At 35.7% G+C, this 16385-nt stretch overlaps 1 protein-coding gene across 1 annotated transcript in view; it reads right to left on the reverse strand.

Moving 5' to 3' along the window:
- Positions 1-16385, reverse strand: part of PKHD1 (PKHD1 ciliary IPT domain containing fibrocystin/polyductin) — a 669991-nt gene that overhangs the window by 17328 nt on the left and 636278 nt on the right. Inside the window, exons 65-66 of the mRNA XM_069070581.1 lie at positions 7183-7341; positions 1904-2047 (exon numbers count right to left, since the gene is read on the reverse strand). Coding sequence (XP_068926682.1) covers positions 1904-2047; positions 7183-7341 — 303 coding nt within the window. The remainder of the gene's footprint in view (positions 1-1903; positions 2048-7182; positions 7342-16385) is intronic.

Here is a 16385-nt window from a genome sequence, read left to right on the forward strand (position 1 = left end):
TTTAATTGAAAAAAAAATAAATAAAAATTTCTTGGAAATTTGGAAAGCAGTATGGCAGAAATTAGACTTATAATAACACTTCATACCTTATACTAAAATAAGTTTCTAAAGGATATATGCCATAGACACCAAAAGGCACATCAAAAACAAATGAGAGAAACAAAGAAGAAATTGCTTTTCAGAACTATGAAAAGGGAAAGGAACAGAGAATGAAGACAAACACCTACTATATATTAGGAAACATGCTAACTGCTTTATACATATTAGCTCATTTGAACCTCACAACTTTCTAATGCAGGAGCTATGTTGATCCTGATTTCATAAATCGGGAATTGAGGCAAAGAGAGGTTAAGTGACTTGGAGAATTAAGTGTCGGAGGCTGAATTTGACCAAAGGTTTTCCTGACTATAGGCCCAGCACTCTACCCACTATGCTATCAAACTGCCTCTAATAGGTGAACAAATGGGGGACAGAGAGGATCATGCATAATAAATTAGATGGTTTTGATTATATAAAATTAAAAAGTTTTTTTCCCCACACAAACAAATCCAATATCAATAAGATTTGAAGGAAAAAAACTAACTGGAGAAGAAGCTATGTAAAAAGTTTTTTTCTGCTAAAGGTCTCATTTCTAAGCTATATAAAGAATTTATTTAAATGTATGAGAATAAGTGTCATTCTCTAATTGAGAAGTAATCTAGAACATAAATGAGCAGATCTCAAGGGAACAAACTCAAGCTATTTAAAGTTCTCTTAAAAATGTTCCAAATTAATAATAATTAGAAAAAGTGAAAATTAAAGTTATTCTGAGTTTCCACCTAACATCAATGGCAGAGCTGACAAAAAAGAAAATGACAAATGTTAGAAGGTCTGTGGGAAAACAGGAACATTGATTCACTGTTATTGGAGCTATGAATTCATCCAACTTTTTAGAAAGCAATCTGGAATTTACACACAAAAAATATACTAAATACTATCTTCCTTTTGACTGATCTATACTACTGCTAAGTATATACCTGAAAAGAGATCAAAGAAAGAGAAGGTCCTATATGTACAAACATATGTATAGCAACTCTTTTTGTGGTGGCAAAAAAAAAGGAAACAAAGGGAATGTCAATCAGTTGTGAAATGAATGAACAAGTTATGGTATATGAATAAAATGCAATACGATTGTGCTACAAGAAATGAGAGAAAAGACCATTTTAAAGAGACATGGAAAGGCTTATATGAACTGATACAGAATGAAGTGAGCATTACTATAAGATAAATTTATACTATCACATGAATATCATAAAATGAGCAATTTTGAAAGACTTAAGAATTGTTATCAACTAAATGATCAACCATCATTCCAAAGTACTGAGAAAGAAGAATACTGCCCACCTTACGACAGAGATATAGAGTAATGGAGCTGAGAGACTAATATGTAGAATGTATTTTGGGATGTGACCAATTCCTTCCTTCCTTCCTTCCTTCCTTCCTTCCTTCCTTCCTTCCTTCCTTCCTTCCTTCCTTCCTTCCTTCCTTCCTTCCTTCCTTCCTTCCTTCCTTCCTTTCTTCCTTCCTTCCTTCCTTCCTTCCCTCCCTCCATTCCCTCCCTCCTTCCTTCCTTTTCATATTTAAGGAGACCTCATTTAGAGGATAAACTTGTCATCTACACTAAGTACCTAGTTCCTTGACATCTTCTCACCTAGAGCAAGTGGAAAAAGTTTAAGAAGCCCTAATCTAGACTATAGCTAGTCAAAAACATGTAGATTTGCATCATCTTCTGCCAAAGTGATTTTTTTTGGCAGGGTGGAGAAATAATGAAGGAGGACCCACAAAATATGCTTAGAGCTGAAATAAGAGAGAATCCACATCATTTCCACACTTGTTACAAAAACCCCTCAATTTCCCTACTTACGTTCTTGTATCATGGTGGCCTCTTTTTCAGTCTTTTCCAGTCTTCCCTGAAGCCTTGTGTGATGTGTATGATGTTGGGTTACGACTTGAGGATTTTTCTTTTTGTCATCTTCCTGAGCTTCAGAAGTCTCTTCAATTTTTGTTTCTGTACCAATGGAAACCACATAACACATTTGGTAGTTTGGGGGATGAAAGCCATATATAGAGCATGGCACTTCAGAGTGATGCTTTGTTCTTTTATATACTATATATAAAATTTATATAAAATTATATATAAAATATTTATATACTTTTATATACATGCCCAGGAAAGGGGCATGACCTAAATTCTAAAGGACAGACAGGGCATAGACTCAAAGCATAACCATGTTGGTTTGCTCATCTAGATTCTTTGAAGAGAAAAAAAAAAAAGAGAGAGAGAGAGAGCAAGAAACCGAAACAAAGAAATTAGGCAATCTTCCCATGTTCCCATGTGAGTAACTGGCAGATTCAAAACCAGCACTCACCCATGTAGGGCAAGAGAGCAGAAACTGTTACCAAAGGGCCTGATGCTGTCCTACCTTGCAGTTGCTTGTAGGCACCATATTAAAGTAGAGAGATCCTGAATTATTTTTAGTCCTATTGTTAGGCTGACCAATTAATTATACTATGGCTTATTGTTTAGTCAGTCATCTGGCTTTTCATGAACTCATGTGAAATTTTCTTGGCAAAGATACTGGAGTAGGTTGCCATTTCCTTCTCTAGCTGATTTGATAGATGAAAAAACTTAGGAAAACAGGGTTAAGTGACTTGCCCAGGGTCACATAGTAAGTGTCGGGGCTGGATTTGAACTCAGGGTGTTCCAGACTACAGGTTAGACACTCTATCCCCTGTGCCACCTAGCTATCCTTTATACTACGGTAGTTGAGCTATGTGTTCTAAAAGGAGGATAAACAAGAGAGTGAAGTGAGGCCTTTTTTGTTATTGAGCAGTTGAGAGGGAAGTTCACTGGCCTAGCTGACTTTTTTGTGTATCTACATTTGTGTTTCATTAGGCTATAGTTGTCCCTAAGGAAAAGCTTGTGCAACAGACTATTCCAGAAGCTGCTTGTGGTCTCAGGCATATCATGGACCTAATATTGAAAGGTCAACAAGAGCTATATTCTTGACCACATCTTTTGAGTACTTCCCTAGTCTCACAGGCAAGCTTGCATCAGAGGAAATGGGACCCTTGTAATCAATGGTAATGGAATAAATGCCCCAAGAACACACAGCTGGTCTTATCCTTACTTCACTCAAGTCACAAAATAAGGAAGGCTAGGTGATCTTGGGTAATAAACATGTGCTCAAAGTGACTGAATAAACCTCTATAAAGGCTACAAAGAAGGATGAGATAATGACACTTGTAAAGGTTAGTAAAACACTATATATTATCTCATTTAATGCCATGGAAGATACATATGTTTGCAAATAACCACTTGAGAAATGTGCTATGATTCCCCACTTTTTTCAGATTGGAAATTTGAGGCTGAGAGGAATTAAATGACTTTTGCCCAAGCTGTCTGAGGAAGGAATCAAATGCAAGTATCACTGACCTGAATAACAGTGCTTTATCCATTTCACAACATAGCCTCAACCATGATGGTATCATATATGTCTCTAATCATTTAAATAGTATTAATAGTCTTGACAACCAGACTGAGTTCCTTGAATACAGGAAGAATTTCATCGTGTTATAGTACCTATAGCACCCAGTACTGTCTAGAGACAAAATGGTCACCAAATAGATATTTGTTGGCTGACTGATTGATAGTATGATGGATGGAACATGGTATAAGAAACCAAGCAACTTATCCAACATCAGCCCTGATAAGGCAGCACAATGGTCATATTGAGGAATATGGGGATGATGAGAATAAGGAGAGGTGGCACAATGAAAAGCCCCAGAATGTAGTCCTTGACATTAGGAAGATTCTTGAATAACTGCCTGATTGGATGCCAGGGCCAAGTCAGATTTCTGGCAAATTAGGAGTAAGAACTGGGGAGGGAGGAAATCTGATGAGCAGAACAGTATTAGAACACTAATATGATAAGACATATTAGTGGACTGATCAATTTTGTTTTCTTCTGCTTTCTTTAAAACTACACTAGACTTTAATAAAAACAAATGCCATTTCTACACTAGCACCTTGACACTTATTATTTGAGAAAATGCCGGAGTACTTTTTATCTTCGTGCCACTGAATTTTTGGAAAATAAAATAAAAATCTGCTTGGTCTGTGTATTTTCTAGTGATTATTTCGAATAATCTACTTTGCTGTGCTGGGGAAGAAACAGCCTAAGAGAAACACCTGCAATCACGCATATAAGGGCTACCATTAAAAGGGCTTTAAATGTGCTCATGTTTCAGAGCATGAAGTAAACACATTCTCCACACATAGCCTTCAGCTCCATCCCTGTTGCCACTGAAAACTTGCTCATATTATAGTGGAAACTGTGTTAGCAAGAAGTGAACATCGTTCTCATTAAACAGGAGGCTGACACAGTTTCCCTAGCAAAGGTAGCGAGGCGGCTGTTTTCAGTGATGATGGAGCTGTTAAAGTCAGCTTGAAAATCAGCAAGGGACTGACACTTTTGCTTTTACTCATGCTAAAGGCTACATGATCCAGCTATACCCATAAACAATAGACAAGATGCCCTAGTCTTTAGCTTTCTATAAGAATGTCTTAGAGGGAAAGTTAAAAATGACATGAAAATAGTAAAGCATATCTGGTGTTCTAAATCTCCATCTTACTGACTTTATTATTTTTTATTTTATTTATTTATTTTTAATGGAACTAATATCTGTGGGAGTACCTGCTGTTACTATTCACAGATGCTGGTATTCTCTGAGTGATATGGGGATAAAACAGAATTGGTGATGTATAGTAAATGTGGAGAGAGGCACAGGTAAATATAGGTAAGGCTGAAGAGAATGTTGGTGAGTCTAATCATTTCTGAAAATTATTGCCAAACTTGGGTTAATGGCCTTTAAAAGTGGATGAGAATGTCTCAGTGGGGCTCAGTAGCAAAAAGCTAGTAACTTGGAGTCATAACTTCCCTACCCTCCCATAGTTTAATCCTGGCTTTGAAAACAGTTCAATATATGCCCTGAGGAAAATCATGGGAGTTTGGCCAAGTGGACAGAGCACCAGACTTGGAGCCAGAAAAAAACAAGTGGATTTGAAACCTCAGTTTTATTATCTGTAGAACAGGAATGATAATAGTACCTTGGGAAGTAGCATATGATAGGGGATAAAGAGTTGAATTCCAGAATGACATACACTGGCTATATCTTCCTGGGCAAATCACTTATCTAGTCAATATCCAAGACCACACTCTAATGATTAGAAGCAGTGAGGATACTGCATAGGTAGAGGGATCTTCCATAGTAGCCCTATACTGATGAAATAACAGCTCTTGTCCAATGCAGGTGGGGGGAGATAACACCTACCTAACCTGGTCTTGTCATGAAGATCCAATGAGATTATCAGATTTTTTCAAATGTTGGTCAATTTGCTGTCTTTTTTCATTTTATTTAGTTTTTGTTACAAGGAAAAGAAGAAGGGGGCAGAAGGAAAGATATATTGGGAAATGTAATATAAAAAATATAGCAAATATTTTAAACAAATTAGGAGATTGAGATAATAACAATAATATTATTTTTTCTCTAGACCTTTAGCGAGACTAGTGAAGGTGAGCTTACATATCCCCCATTTTGTGCAGCTACAAAAAGCAATCATTTAAATCACATGTGTAATAATTTGCCAAGTATTAAACAGAAAAGAACCAGAGGAGGATCCCAGGAGCATCTCTATCCGTATTCCATTGAATAAAATAAAAAGAAGGAAAATTATTATGATCATCATGGTCATACTGATAGCTTACCTTTATATCTATTTTAAGTGACATATATAGCATAATAAATATCATATAAATACAATTGATTTCCTTTTTAATTTTCTTTATTTAAAAACTATGCAGAGAAAGGTCCATAATCTTTGACCAGGCTGCTAAATGACACCAAAAAGATGAAGAACCCTTACTATATAGATGTTTGGGGCCACATGTATCTAATTTAGTGATCCCGGAGGTGGTCGTTCAGTCCATTCTTTCTCCTTCAGGCAGCAAGGATCCTATTCTTTTTTTTTTTTTTTTGCTTTTTGGAGGGGGGAGGGAAGGGCAATTGGGGTTGTGACTTGCCCAAGGTCACACAGTTAGTAAGTGTTAAATGTCTGAGGTCTGATTTGAACTCAGGTCCTCCTGACTCCAGGGCTGGTGCTCTATTCACTGAGCCACCTAGCTGCCCCAAGGGATCCTATTCTTAGAGAACTTTTAATGTTCCTTTCAGCTGAAATATATTATTATGATTCTGTGTCTCTGAACTACAGGAAAGAAAATGTAGGCATAATAGTAGTAAAAAACCAACCACAAACTGTTATAGTTTCAAAGTATGCTCACATATACCCTCTCAGTTCATCTTTACCTGCAATTATTAGGGCAAATACTGACAAATGAGGAAACTGAGGCTGAAAAAAAATCAATAGACTAGACAGAAGTCACACATCTAGTTAGTGGCAGAGATCAGAGTTTAGAAGTTCTCTTGTCTTCTAGTCCTGTACCCATGCCTTTGAATGACAAGATCACATAGTCTTTCTTGAAGAGATATTTTAGTGTCTTCCAATGATTTACCCTCATACATTTAACAAGCTAGTTTTTCTATATAGGATACTTCTATGTTCTGTTTTTGCTATGGAAATAACAACATCAATAATATTAATATACATTGCATTTTATATTTTACAAAGTGCTTGACATTATCTCATTTGATTTTCATAACAATCCTTTGAAGTGGGCAGGAAAATATTATTATTCTCATTTTTTTAGACAAGGAGATATAGAGTTGAAGTGACTTCCCAAGGATCACAAGTAGAAAATCAAGATTTAGATTGAATTTTAGACTCCAAATTAATCTTTCAACAAGTGTTTATTAAATGCCTACTATATGGCAGACACCATGCTAGGTATTGGGAATATAATTACAAAGGGGCTGTAATAGTTCCTGATCTTCAGGAACTCATATTCTATGTGTGGAAATGGGTTCAGCAAGTTTCATGTGGCCAGTTATTCATATAGGATTATAAGAAATTTCACTGGTAAATAAAAAAATATATTTACTTATTGTAAATCAAGACATTTTAATTAATGCCTGCATTCCAAAGATCAAAACAGATATATTATTCTTTCAGGAATGCAAACTTACTTTTGATTTTTCTTTTCTTAAGCCAACAAAATACAAGAAAGCACAAAGCAAACCATGAGGCGGCTGAACACAAAACAAGAGCCATAAGGATGGTAGATTTCTCTCCTGTGTTAACAGGAAATACTGCAAATGGCTCAGATCGAACCATGAATTTGGCACCTGAAAGTAAAAATAAATAATTAATTATATTGTGCTAAAAAAGAAGCAGCATAACTATAATGTAACGTTATTAATTCTGAGAAACTCTCATCTCTCAAATATAGCATTCATTCATTTATTTAGTTAATATACATTAACTGAGCTCCTTTTGTGTGTAGCACATGATACAGAAGATACAAAGATATGCTATGTTGTCTACCCTCATGGAGTTTATCATATAAAAATACAGAGGGAATCATTCTGATTTTCCATTTCTACATTTGAACAAAGGATACTACATATATTCTCTTCTCTATCTTTTGAAGAATCATGGGGGAAATCACCTGGTTTGAACCCCTCTGCAATTAAACCACTTTTATCTATGGTTAATACAACTTCTCTCACCTCTGTATGACTTGCACAGTTCTTGGCTCTGATATTTAAAAACAATCATTTTAAAAATGGATGAAGTAGGGAAAAAAATAAAAGTAAGGATAATGGAACCAGTGCTACACAGATTAACAACAAAATGCAAGAAATTAACCCTGTATATATTTCTAATAGAAAAGGCAAATAACCAAAGTTGCCCTGCCCAACATTCAATAATCATAAGAGTATAAACCACAAGGAGAAAGATTTCATACTTGGCAAGAACTTCTGAGGAAAATGGAAAGTAGTTTTGTCTAAATCAAGTTGAAACCCATATCTTACTTATACTATACACCACACTAAACTCTAAAAAAGAAATAAGCATAACATAAAAAAATTAGAAGAGACAAGAAAAAGGGGACCTTCAACAATATAAGGGGGCACAGTCTATAAGTGAATAAGTAATAAATGAGAACATTTCTTGAGTATAAGGTAACCCTCAGCAATTTGAAAATTTGCACAGATGTCAAATAAAAAAGAATCTTAAACACCTCAGAAGCTAGGGACTTTGTGGTCTTCTGATGCAATAATAGAATGTGGCAGAGTGAAAGAAGCTTTCCTTTATTTGATTCTCAAGGTATTAGTGGTACAGAGGAGAGAATTGGATAGAATGATAATTTAGTTTTGATTACATAAAAATTTAAAGGTTTATTTATATCCGAACAAAATCAATACATTTAAATATAAAAGAAAAGTTGTGACATAGGGAAAATTTTTCATGTGACACTTTGATAAAATTCTGATACCCAAGATGCACTGAGAATTGATAGAAATATTTAAGACTAAGAAAAATCCTTTGATAGTATGCAAAGAATATGAACAGTAAAAAAAAGAAATGAAAAAAAACATCCACAACCACACAAAAATGCTTCAAATCTAAAATGAATACAAATTTTAAAACTCTTATCTTTAACCTCATAGTCAACAAATTTGCAAAGATGGTAAAATATGGAAATAGTCAATGTTGGAAGGGTTGGTAGAAAGTCAAGTACACCAATACATTGTTGATGGAACTAAGAATTTATTCCATTTTTAAAAAGCAATTTTGAATTTTATTTATTTTTAAAATTAATTAATTTATTAATGTACTTTCAGTTTACAACATTCAGTTCCATAATCTCTTGAGTTTCTAATTTTCTTCCTCTCCCTCTCTTTCTTCCCCCCCCCCCCACCCCATGGCGGCATGCAATCAAATATAGGATCTAAAAATACATTCACATTAAACATTAGTCAAGTTGTAAAGAAGGATTATGACCAATGGAATGAACAATGGGAAAGAGGAAACAAAACAAAACAAGGAAATAAAAGAGAGCCAGTAGTTTGCTTCAATCTGCATTCAAACTCTGTAGTTCTTTCTCTGGATGTGGACATCTCTTGACATCATGAGTCTTTTGGAGTTGTCTTATCACCTTGCATTGTTGAGAGGAGCCCAGTCTATCAAAGTTATTCATCACACATATGTTGTGTCTGTAATTGTGTACAAATTTCTCAATTTTGAATTTTATGAGAATATTGTTAACATTTGGCCTAGTAATCCCACTCCTTGGCATTTACTTCAAGGAGGTACAAGACAGAAAAATACGCATGGGAGCACTTTTTGTCCTAGGAAAAGAAATGGAAACAAGGTATATTCCTATCAATTGAAGAACAGAAAAATGAATGAATTGTGATATTTTATGAAAAGAATGGAATATTATTGTACCTTAAGAAATTATGGCTATGAAACACTTGAGAAAAACATAGGAAGCCTTATATGAACTGATGCAGAGAAATGAAAGTAGAACTAAGACAACAATATATATATAATGACAATAACAGTAAAAAGTGAAAAAGCAAAGGCAAAACTCAAAAGCAAAATTATTCAAAAGAAATGTAATGATCAGTTATGGTCCTTAAGACGAATGATAACTTTTCACTTCATCTGGGTACAGTGCTCTTGAACTAGGAGTGAAAATATGTCATACATCCTATCAGACATGAGTGTTACATTGGTTTGCTTTACTTAACCCTTCATTGTTCTGAGAGAGAGATCTATAGACTGAGTATTTATTGGAAAAGTACAGTAATATGAAAAAATATACATCAATAAATATTAAAAAGGAAACACAAGTAGAATAAAATGTAGATTCTGTTAAAGAAACAATGTATATGGGAAACTGCCATCAAAGAGAAATTGAGAGACCAATATTCTATTCTCAACTCTACTACTAGGTTGTAATGCCAAGCAATGGAATAGTAATGGAATATAAAGATCCCCCTGTATTGGCTTGGTTTTCAAATTGATTGTGTTAAAACCCAGAGCTTGTGAATCCCACTTGTGGGATGGACTTGTTGATGTGAAAAGAGAGGGCTGAACTGGGAGGAGCTGGTGACGTAAATTTAGAGAGACACAAGAGGGTGCAGAAGAACTTTTTGGAAGCAGCATTTTGGAGGCAGAGAGAGATTGAGAGGATTGCTGAGGGCCACTTTGAATTGCCCAGGACTTTTTGAGAGCTGCCACCCAGAGCTGCCAAGGACTGAGGAGACATGGCTGTTATGCTGGTACTTTGTCTGTTTTGATGTTGTTTCGCCAGATTTTTCCACTGTGAAAGACAGTCCTGTTGTTGCAGAGGCCTTGGAACTTTGCTGTTGGTTCGAAGCTCCTGAGACTGTTCTGCAGACAGAGAGTGGATTCTGTCCACTGGTGAAGGACAGTCCTGTTGTTGTAGAGGTCTTGGAACCTTGCTGTTGGTTCAGAAGCCCTGAAGAAGGATTTTCTTGTTGTGTTTACAGAAATCCTGGAAGAGGGTTTTGCTAAAGTTTTCAGGGGTCCTAGGACTGCTCTATGGACAGAGAATGAATTAATGAAGACACTGGCAATATGTGTTGTGGCCTTGCTAAGCTTTGTCTACCCAGGAACAAAGATTGCTGAGAACTTGCCTGGTGACAAGATGAAGAAAGGATCTCCATTTGGGTATTAAGTGCTGTGCTTAAGCTTGTTGTAACTCTGGGGTAGATTCAATTGTGATCCAGGGGTGGGGAACTTTTGACCTTTTTGTGTTCTGTGATTGAACAAATGAATGTACTTTACTTATGATTGGAAATTAATCTCCATTTGAGAATAGGGGCTTTGTGATGGACTAAATGAATGCAATGTCCAGAGCTGGGGTAGTACTTGATTATATCACACTTGGTAAATGCTGTATTTTGAATTATGCTGTATGTTGATTGTTTCTGTTCTTAATTTGTCACTGAATAAAATGGAGAGCACCTATGCTGGTATTTTGAACCTTGGGAAGTTGCCTTTGCTTGGCATTACATAGGTGAACTTGGCTAAGATATTTTTTGCCTTTCTGCACCTCAGTTCCCTCATCTGTAACAAGAGGGAGTTTTGTTTGATGATGTTAATGTCCCATTTAGCTCTTTGATACTAATTCATTCTGCTTATGTGAATGAGGGAAGAAACATTCTTCCATCTCTGCATAAACTTATAGAAGGTTCTAAGAGTTTATCAGGGCCTTGTCTCAGATCAATAGATAAGAGGTCCAAGTTCATCTTCTTTAGATTAAAGGTGACAAAGACACAAGGATATGTAAAACTTGACTATGATTATGATTAGCTATGATCATAATTCTTTTGGAAGCCCCCAAAAAACCAATCAAACAAAAAAAAATTCTGTTTTTATCTGAAGAATGCAGAAAATTCAGGTAAGGTTAGGGAATTTTAGTTCTTCTAAGTTATTCAGGAAATGTTCTGATCCTGCAAAATCCTATTAGTCCTGGAACTCATACCTTATCAATACACTCTGCCCTTGGGGTCCCTGTGATTATCTGGTGGAGAGCTCTTCCCCAAACCTCCATTTATGAAGAGCACCTAGGTCAGCCATCTCTTCATTCCCCACTTGGCTACATTCCTTTGTACTTCTTCATCATGCCCTTGTGCCTGGCACCTTTCCCTACCCCTTTCAGTTTCTTGTTTTCTGTCGTTTCCCCCCATTAGATTGTCAAGTTCTTTGAGAGCAGGAACTGTCTTTCTTTCTTAATTTGAATCACCAGCACTTAGCACAGCTTGGCACATAGTAGGTGCTTAGTAAATGTTTATTAACTGATTCATTCTCTCATTTCACTTTGGCTGTGTTGACCTAGCAAGCTAATAATGGGATGGATTGATTACATTAATTGTGGTTGAGTGTTTTCTTTCAGTATCATGCCATATCAAATAGAATTGAGTTGGTCTTGTAGTACCAGAAATGTTATTGCTTAGTAGTCTTCTTAGTTCTGTGCAGAATAACCCATTGATTATTACATGTAAACATCTTGTTCTGAGTTTCATTTGATTTGATTACTGATGAATACATGCAAGTGATTTTTTTTCAGCTAATCTATAAATATTAAGTGCAAACCAGGTCTCAGGCACTATGCTAGGTTCTGGGAATACAAAGACAGAAATAGAACAGTCACTGCTCTCAAGGACCTTACATTCTATCAAGAGAGGCAATATATAAATATTTACAAAATATGTAGAAACTGAACTAAGTTTTTCTTAAATTGTATTTTTCTTCAATCAGAAAAAAATACCTTCCCTTCTTCCCAACCTAACCCTCACCACAAGAAAGGTATGAGAAAGGAAAAAAAAAACTGGAAAAAAAGGAAAGAAAACATCTGTTACAAGCATGTTAAATGAATTTCTTCATTGTCCATGACCAAAACAACTTACGCCTCATTCTTTACTCTGAATTTTTCACTTCTCTATCAAGAAATGAGTAGCATGTTTCATCATTAGTCCTCTGGAATCATAATTGGTCCTTAAGCTGATCAGAGTTCCTAAGTCTTTCAAAGTTGTTTACCATATTGTTGTAATTGTAAACATTTTTCTCCTGGCTCTTCTCACTTCACTCTGCATCAGTTCATACCAGTTTTCCCAAACTTCTCTGAAAACATCCTCTTCATCATCTCTTATATTACAACAGTCTTCCATCACATTTTATAGCATAACTTTTTCAACCATTTCTCAGTTGATGGCCATCCCTTCAGTTTCCCATTCTTTGTCACCACAAAAAGAGTTGCTGTAAGTATTTGTGTACATCTCTAAGAGTTTATTTTGCCTAAGACTAATCCCTACCTTAAGCTACCTTACCTCTAATTCCCCTTTCTCTCTCCTTGTTGAATGAAATGTGTTTCTGTACCCAGCTCTCTAAATTGATATTCTTTATTCCTATGGTCAGTTCACATGATAATGAGATTGAAGTGTCAGCTCATCCTCCCACCATTTCCTCCTTAGTTGTATAGGTGTCTACTTTCCCATTGTGATGATGTGAGATAATTTTCCTTAACCTTCTATCTCTAACTATTCTTATGTTTCCTTCCAATTCTTTTTTGGATTTATTTAGTATTTAATTTTTCCCCGGTTACATGTAAATAATAATTTTTAACATTTGTTTTTAAAACTTTGAGTTCCCAATTCTCTCCCTTCCTCCCTCTCCATCCCCTCCAGACGGCAAGCAATTCCATATAAGTTATATATGTATAGTCGTGCAAAACACATCCATAATAGTCATGCTGTGAAAACCTATTCCTGTTTATTCTATTCTCTCTCTTCTTTCATCCTGTCTCTCCTAAAAAGTGTTTGCTTCTGATTAAGCAATTTTTTTTTAAAAAGAGAAATTCCATATTTTAAACACCACTCTTCTGGCGATGTTAAATGGCTGCAGATTGGGGCGGCTAGGTGGTGGAGTGAGTAGAGCACGGGCCCTGAAGTCAAGAGGACCCGAGTTCAAATCCAGTCTCAGACACTTAACATTTACTAGCTGTGTGACCTTGGGCAAGTTAGTTAACCCTAACTGCCCTCCAAAAAGCAAAAAAAAAAAATGGTTGCAGATCATAGAATGCCATTATCTCCAAGGAATCAAAATTGTACATCATCCAAAGGGCAGAGTAAGAACATATAGGGGGAATAAATAGTTAGTAGCATATCAACAATGGTAAATAGCACGCATGGAGCTGGGTAAAGAGCATTCTCAAAGCGATGCATGATTAGAAAAGGAGAAAGTCTGGTCATATAGCAAGAGCCAGGTATAAAAGATTCAACCAATGACAAACATTTATTAGTCAACTGCTATATTCTAGGCACTATCCTAGTTGTTGAAGATATAAAAAAACTGAAACAGTCTGTGAAATGCATTAATATATTCATAATATTAAGAGAGCTAGAGGTAAGTCTCCAATCTTAAGTTCTCTTGTAGAGGTTTTATGAGAGGACATGAATAAGAGGTACTCAGGAGGAGAAGGAATGGGTAGGTTGCTATCTATATTCAAATTTTAATATGTGCAACCACTTCATGCGATTCATTATTTGCACTAATTGAGAGCTGGCTGTGTACCACTGGAAGTATTACTTGAATCAATGGGATCACCAATCCAACGAAATATTAAAAAAAAAAAAGGCAGGTTCAGTTTAGCCTAGAAAAAGAGGGAAGGATCTTATCAGGCCTCTTCTGTGATACCAGCATTCATTCATTCAATCGCTCATTTACAGAACCACAATAACCACCAACAAAATTTGTGAGTTCCTGCACTGCATAAGAGACTACATTAAGCACTGTGCATGATGGAAATTTTCACCTTCATATCTGATAGGCTCTTATAGTTGGAAGGGTTATTTAATTCAAAGGTAAACGTGGAAGGTAGGTGACAAAGGAAGACTACTATGTCTTTCTCTTTTACTGTTGAAGAAACTGAGACCCAGGATGGTGTAATAACTTGCCTAAGGTCACACAGTCAGTAAGCCACAGAATCAGGAATCAAACAGAATTCTTCTCATTTCAATTCTTGTACATTTTTTCCCCATCAATTATCATAGACTTTATAGTTTAGGTCAGGAAATAACATAAGCAGAAACAATTGTAAAAGAAAATGATATACAGTAAATGCTCCATAAAGGAACTTGTTTGGATAACTGTAAGAGTTATAGAAGCATAGAAAGGGAGAGTTTACTTCTGCCTGGGGTGATTAGGTAAGGCATAATGAATGAAGTAGCATTTGAGCTGGTAGAAGGACAGCACTAATTACCATTCATATTGTGCTTTAAGATTGACAAAGAACTTTTTTCCCACCAATACTATGAAGCAGAAAGAATAAGTATTATTATACCCAATTTAGAGATGTAGAATGAGGTTTAGAGACGTTAATGACCAATCAAGTAGCTAATATGTGTCAAAAGCAGGATTTGAGCTCACCCAGGTCTTACAATTCCAAAGCCCATGCTTTTTGCACTCCACCAAACTGACTCTTATAAGTAAAAAGGATGTGGGGGAAGAGTGTTCTAGGCAAAAAAAAAAAAATGTCATAGACCAAGGCACAGAGGTGGAGAGATGAAATATCTATTTGGAAAAAAGCAAGCAGTCCATTTGGCCAAAGAATAGCATGAGGTAAGCCTAGAAAGATACATTGAGGCAAGATTGAAGAGAATTTTTAATTTCAGGTTAAGACATTTCAACTGTATTCAGAAGTATTGGAAAGCCATTGAAGATTTTGTTTGTAGGAAATCACAGGGATGGGGGAAGAGTCTGGAGGCAAGGAAACCAGTTAGGATACTATTGCAACATTTTGTGCTTGAGGTGATAAGTAACTAAACTCTGGTATTGGCAGTGGAAATGGAAAGAATGGATGAGACAACACTGCAAAATTACTATCCAAAAACCATTATCTTTTTTTGGCAGTGGCTCAGGAAATGAAGAAGCTATTAACAGGGCCAGATTCATGAACACACAAGAAAGATCTAATTTTGACTTTGAGGCTGAATCTGTATTGCCTTGGTTAAATTACTTATAATTTCTCTGACTTTCAGTTTCCTGATAGGCAAAAAAAGGAGTAGCAATATTAGTCCTCATTCTGGGGGCACTGAGGAGGAAAAAAACAATGAAAGTGATTATACAGCATCCTTTGCCATAGAAAAGCTGAAGGATAATATATAAAATTAAAATCAAGAAGACTCATCAATCAATGGTTGCCACTACCACAATTTTAATGCCTGTTTCACAGGAGAAGATGAGGATGGTTGGGAGATGGGAGAGAAAAGGAAAGAATATAACATTACAGGAAGAAGTAGTAATGTGAGTAAAGTTGCAAAAGTTAAGAAAGCAAAAGGCATGAATGTGGAATAATAAATCATCCAGTTTCCCTAAAACAAAGAATTCATATTGAAGAAAAGTATGTGATATGGTTGGGATGAGAGAGAAGGACCAGATTATAAAGGTTTACATAGACAATACCTAGGCCTGGGTTCAAATTCTAGCTCTACCCCCCTCACTTGTGAAAGTCACTTTCACATTTTGAGCCTCAGTTCTTCATCATAAAATGAAGTGGTTGAATTAGATGATCTCTAACTTGCATTTCATTTTAAATATTTTGAGTGTATTTGACTCAAATTTACTTGTGTAAAAAAGGAGGGTCAGAGAGATCTTGGCACTTAAGAAAAGATTCTTATTTTGTATGTATATAATATCCTATATAATATTAATGTCAATGGTCAAATTTCAATCACAGAAATCTAGAAACTACTTCAACTAGCAAACATATGATTTCTTACCTAAGTAGATAGATTGGCCACCAAAACTAGAAATGATTTAGGATATAAACTCATTTGTAAAAACTTTAAGA

Source organism: Petaurus breviceps, unplaced genomic scaffold (assembly GCF_028583685.1).
Source record: "Petaurus breviceps papuanus isolate PSGF00001 unplaced genomic scaffold, PetGlider_PUasm1.0 90822, whole genome shotgun sequence".
Lineage (NCBI taxonomy): Eukaryota > Metazoa > Chordata > Mammalia > Diprotodontia > Petauridae > Petaurus > Petaurus breviceps.